This window comes from Apodemus sylvaticus, chromosome 23 (genome assembly GCF_947179515.1).
Source record: "Apodemus sylvaticus chromosome 23, mApoSyl1.1, whole genome shotgun sequence".
Lineage (NCBI taxonomy): Eukaryota > Metazoa > Chordata > Mammalia > Rodentia > Muridae > Apodemus > Apodemus sylvaticus.
In genome coordinates, this window is record NC_067494.1 from 33,606,711 (window position 1) to 33,612,710 (window position 6,000).

General features: G+C 42.2%; 1 protein-coding gene across 1 annotated transcript in view; it reads left to right on the forward strand.

The window, feature by feature from the left end:
- Ppp1r14c (protein phosphatase 1 regulatory inhibitor subunit 14C) overlaps positions 1–3,050 on the forward strand; it is a 100,272-nt gene extending 97,222 nt beyond the window's left edge. Inside the window, exon 4 of the mRNA XM_052169706.1 lies at positions 2,890–3,050. Coding sequence (XP_052025666.1) covers positions 2,890–2,964 — 75 coding nt within the window. The 3' untranslated portion in view covers positions 2,965–3,050. The remainder of the gene's footprint in view (positions 1–2,889) is intronic.
- The last annotated feature ends 2,950 nt before the right edge of the window (positions 3,051–6,000 follow it).

The window sequence follows — 6,000 nt, forward strand, 5'->3', positions numbered from 1 at the left end:
TTGGAAAACACAAAGCAAATGAGAATCTAGTGCCGGGGAATTTTGAAGTGATACTGCTGGTAGAAAAAGGACTAGGTAGACATCCATGTACATAGGAAGATTTTCATGTAGGGCAAAGCTTGACATGAAATGTCAAGTAGACAAGAAGACTCAGTGTGATCTAAGTAGCTAAGAACAATGTTCATACCAGCAAATCTGTTCAGTGTGGCCACTCCTATGGAGTATACCATTGAGGCTTTGTATTTTTCAAATATTGAAGCAAAATTTGCACATATTAGTTTTATGCTAGCAAAGGCTGTTAGAAATCAAATTGTGGTAGTGGTGCGCAACTTAAAGCTTATGGTTGTCTAAGGCTAGAGAAGAAGGGTGCATGGCTCCCAGAGCCTGGATAGTTTATGACTGTGTTGGATCGTTACCAGGAGGAGAAATCCAGAGAGCCAGTTTTTGGAAGATTTCCACGTAATTAAACCATGATACTTCCATAAGACCAGTTTATCCATGTCTGCTCCCCAATGGCCCTGGTATGACCCTTAATTCTGTCTTTCCTCACTGGCCAGAAAGTCCAGCTGGCTGCCAGCTTGGTCTTTACAAATATAAAACAGGAAAAGATGGTACGTGTTACTTAATAAATGTGGCTTTGATTGGAGCAGAGCATTTAAAACTACAAGGCAAAATAGCAGCTTCTTAGTGGTAGGAGTGATAGGATGTAGATCAGTGCCCAGTCTCTGGTTGCTGGTCCATCAGCAAACCTCCAAGACTGGACACAGCTCAGTGTCGGGCAGACTTGCCAGCCATGAATGAAGAACCGGCTTTCATCCCAACTCTACGTAAATCAAGCATGGATGGTTAAATGAATAAAGATCAGGAAACTACTTTAGTAAGTCTCCCGAGCATTGAGCATTTCTTTGTAAATAAATTTAGATTCAAATAGAACACAGAAGATTGTACATAGCAGGAATTTATTCTGTGAGTTTTAACGCAGGTTGGTGCAGGTACTGATTGTTAACACCCAATGTGATTTTGGTTTTGTTTGTTTGTATGATTTATAAAAGAAAATAAAATCCCAAAGATTCAAGGTATACCCTAGAGCAAAGCTTCTGCAACTTCCTCTCCAAGTAGAACCTTTTCACACAGAATGTCTCTTTAATTAGCATAGTATTTGTATTTATTCTCTGATAATTTCATGCATGCACACAATGTATTTGCCTTAGAAAATTTTACACAACTCTTAGTATAGAGATATTTAAAGCAGAAATACAAAAAAATCACTGACAATAAATTATGAAGACATTTATAAATTACAAATAAATCTACTTTAAAACAATTCTTTGTTACGCATATAGTTTTACCATTTATTAGAGCAAGAACAGAAGTTTATGCTAGCAATGTACTTGTTTATTTTTACATGAAGAGGTAAATATGGTTAACTATTTGAGACTTCAGGATGAGAGCATTGCAGTATTTTTTTCCAAGATTCGGTTGATATGACTCAGTGGTCCTCAACCTTCCTAAGTTGTGACCCTTTGATACAGTTCGTCATGTTGTGGTGACCCCGGCCACAAAATTATTTTTGTTGCTGCTTCATAACTGTAATTTTCCTACTATTATAAATTATAATATAAATATCTGTGTATTCCTATGGCCTTAGGACTCCTGAAGGAGTCACAACCCAGAGGTTGAGTACCATCGAATTGTTCAATATTGCAAAAACAGACACTTCATAGAAATACATAGTATAAAATGGAAGACATGTGTTTAAAGCCATTTCAAAATTTTTTAGAAGTTCTGCCCTAACCCCAAGCCAAAATTCTCTCTCTCTCTCTCTCTCTCTCTCTCTCTCTCTCTCTCTCTCTGTGTGTGTGTGTGTGTGTGTGTGTGTGTGTAAAACTAAAGCAAGCAACATTAAAAAAAATCAAAGCTTCCAACACCATACAGTACAAGGATATACAAATTTGACACTTCTACATTGGACAGTAGAAAATATTCTTTTTTCATATATAAACCATTATATTTCAATGATATCAGAAAACCTGGGAAGCACAGTAAAACCACTACAATGCAGAGGTTGCCCATCTGAGCTAAAAGTGTTGTTTCTGCATGACCAGCATGCACAGTGCAAGGTGTACATATAGTACGTTCTGAACCAAAGATGCAGTGGGGAGGTCATGTGACACACTGTGGGCAAGTGCCATGAGGAATGCTTTGGATTTATTATATAAACAACTCTGCATTCATCTTGGGGGTCGTGCGTGCAAAAACCTTGACGATCTCACGGCTGCCACTTCCACTTCTGGTTGTGTGACTTTATCCACGTGAGGTCTACAGTGTGAGCAACTTGTCAGCAGCATCAGTCTCACTTTGGAGCTTGTCCAAAAGGCACCTTGTCACTTTCTATACTCATGCACTGAACTGGGGTGGGTCCAGCAGTCTGGGACTAGATCCCCTGGGGAGAGCTGTGAGAACCAGAGGTCTAGCTTTGCTGATCCCAGTGACATTTAGGGACATCTGCAACCTGCTCGGAAATGATAGAATCTCAGACTCTAACCTGGCCCTTCATTGTCAGTATCTACAAGATGTCCGCATGTTGTGCATACACATTGTAAGACTGAGCACGGACGTCAGAAGTGCCCGGAGGGTCCATAGGAAGGATATCAGTGGGTGACAGTGACCTGGTTCTTTCCATCCAGAGGGGAGCGGAAGGAGACGGCTTGGACTGTGACATTTAAGCACTTTATGCTTCCCTAAAACTCCTTTTCTCATTTTACATTAGAGTTTAACACGGACAGCAAGAGTCATTAACTTCAGCTGACGTCAGTGACTCCAGTCACCTTCTCAAGCACAGGCTTCAATAATGTGGCTGCTTGTACTAACATCCTTGATGTCTTTTAGGAATTCATCAGAGAGCTGCTCTCCCGGATAAGAGGCATGAGGAAGCTAAGCCCTCCGCAGAAGAAGAGTGTATGATTTTGCAACCGGCTAAAATTCTCTCGGAGATGAAGATTTGGACTCCACAGATACTTTTATTAAAAAAATAAATAATAATAACCACAGTTGTCTTTTAAAACAACACTTTTTGGTGTGTATGTGTGTGGGGGGGGTGGTTAGACATTTATTCAAAAGTGTTCCTTCTTTGTTGTTTGTAACGGGTTTTCATTACTGTAATATTTTAATGGCAAAGCTACTACAACTTGTACTGTAGCCCAATTAAGGACTGTCAAAGCAGATGCATCCGCAAGGATGGGCCAGGCCAGGCATGTTGTCTGTAAGGACTCAGCCGTAACTTAGGATCTCACAATACAGGGAAGAGGGTTTTCTTACGGTCAGTTTGGTAAGATGTTTTAAGTTGTACATTTGACTTTCGATGTCAAAACTATCTCATGCTTGTATATATCTCCGAACACTAAGTTAAAAATAGAGATGTGAGCGTTGTATCAAGTTCATGGAATAAACCTGTGCTTTCCTGTGGGATGTGGCCACCACACATGTGTTTTCGAAAGGTATCCAGGCGTTCTTCAGACCATCTTCAGCATCCACTTCCTGCAACAAAGTGAAAGAATTCAGTGCGTTCATTATCATAATGAGCCATATTACAGATGCATTGAGTTGGTCAAGGGCTTAATTCACAAATTTTGTTATTTCATTGGTCGAGAGGCTTCGCCAGGTCGTGTACTTATTGCCTCATTGTGGTTTATTTTAAAGTTTTATGAACTCTTAATTTTGAAAACCAGCCTGATTTATAAAGAAATGCCTACACTTCCTGAACAGAGTTTTGCAATCGAGAAAAGAAGCCCCGTGTAGCAACGGGTTCTCTGCTTTCAATGCAATACACTGTATTATCTCTGTCCATGAAAGAGGTCAAAAGGAAACCAAGCAACGGATTGAGCCTCTTCCTTCTTAGAAGTGGGCTCTGGCTTCTTCTGTGCCACTACCATCAGTCCAGAAGTATGAACTGAGTATTGAGAAATATAGAGATGGGAAGACCCCTCAAGACCTTTGTTGGTTTAGAAGTCTCGATTTATCTCTGGCTTCTCTCAGTGGTTCACGGTCCTGATTGTGACCTTGATTTCCATGTCGGGAGCTAGGTCTGACTACCTACCCTAACCCCACAGTTACATACCAGCTCTTTGAGTAGAATTAAAATCCATATGGGATGTAAGCAGGGTAAAAACTGAGTAAAAGCCCTTCCTTCCTTCCATCCGGGAAGCCCCTGCTGCCTCCCTCTGGAAACCCTGCCTGCCGTGAGAAGTCTCCGGGTGGCCCTGTCTGAAAACAGGGACCAGGCAATTTATATCAAGGGTGCTTTGAACATATTTTATTTTTTAAAAGAACTGTTTGTGAATTTTCCGTATACTGGCAAGCTTTTGAAAATGTATTTAATTTTGTAATGTTTACCAATGATTTATTTACAAGCTATTTACTCAAATAAAGGGAGCTGCTTACGAGTGTGTTTGTATGTATGGCAGTAGAGTGTACTGGGGGTGTTCGGTATGTTCTCTGCAGATAGAGATCCCAAGCGCCCATGGAGCTAGGCTCTTATTTTCCAAATATGTGCAAGAACATAATCCTGATGCCTTTCTTGGTGTCTTCAGCAGAGGACCCACCTATGTTCTTGGATTAAAAAAGAAACAAGATGAGCAGTGTGTGTTCAGTATTTGTCTTAGTCAGGGTTTCTATTCCTGCACAAACATCATGACCAAGAAGCAAGTTGGGGAGGAAAGGGTTTATTCAGCTTACACCTCCAGGCTGCTGTTCATCACCAAAGGAAGTCAGGACTGGAACTCAAGCAGGTCAGGAAGCAGGAGCTGATGCAGAAGCCATGGAGAGATGTTTCTTACTGGTTTGCTCTCCCTGGCTTGCTCAGCTGGCTTTCTTATAGAACCCAAGACTACCAGCTCAGAGGTGGTACCACCCACAAGGGGCCCTCCCCACTTGATCACTAATTGAGAAAATGCCTTACAGCTGGATCTCACGGAGGCATTTCCTCAGCTGAAGCTCCTTTCTCTGTGATAACTCCAGCCTGTGTCAAGTTGACACAGAACCAGCCAGCAAGCCCTGCTTGTTCCTATTTCGAGTCTCTCCCAGGCTGTGTTCCAGTCATTTCAGTGAAACTCCTCTTCCCCACGGGAGAGAAACCTCTAAGAAGATCTCAGATTAATAAAGCATTTCAGGCATTACTAGAATGCCGGGCATGTTAGGAGCCAGGGAAACGGGACAGGTGCAGGACTTCTACCAGGATCCACCAGCCCAGGTTATGCTCGTCAGATGAAGCAGGAGTTTGTTTCCCCGTCCCCAAAACCTCTCATTCCATTTGTATACCTTCTGGCCATCCTTCCTGCCCTTGCTCAGTGGCATCAACAGATTTCCTGGGTGATCCTGTTAGATGCTAGGCAAAATCTTGGTTCTCATCCTTCCCAAAACACTGAGCAACCCAGCTTATCTAATACCTAATAAGTCTGTCCATGTAGAGCCTCTCTAGATTGCTACAGCCATCTCAGAATGGGCATTTCCACATCCTGTCTTGACTCTGCTGTTCCTACCCAGTAGTCAGAATGCCCCAGTCATTTCTCTCTTTTCCTAAAAGCTGACCCCTTATCACACACACACCCTGAGAAGAAGTGGCCCTTGCCTTGTTGCTTCAAATTTTGGTTCTAAATTCTTTGGCTCTTGAATTCTTGGGGTTTCTGAACTATCCCCTATAGTTTTCTCATGAGAGGTTTGTAGAATATTTTACCTGAGCCTAGAGCATCCTCTCCACTTGAGAGAGCTGGAACAGATTTTCTGTCATCCGGAGGGTTCACACACGGTGTGTCTTATGCTCCGTCCCAACAGGTATCTACAATGTTGTGACTGCTTTCCCATGTGTGGGTCTGTCTGATTTAGCCCTGGGATCCTCAGTCTCAGGAGTGGAATATAGTTTAGCATCCTTCCCTGTGCCTGGCTTATCAAAGCGGTCAGCAAGTGTTGACGATACTTCCAGAAGACACTTTCCTCCCCAGCTCG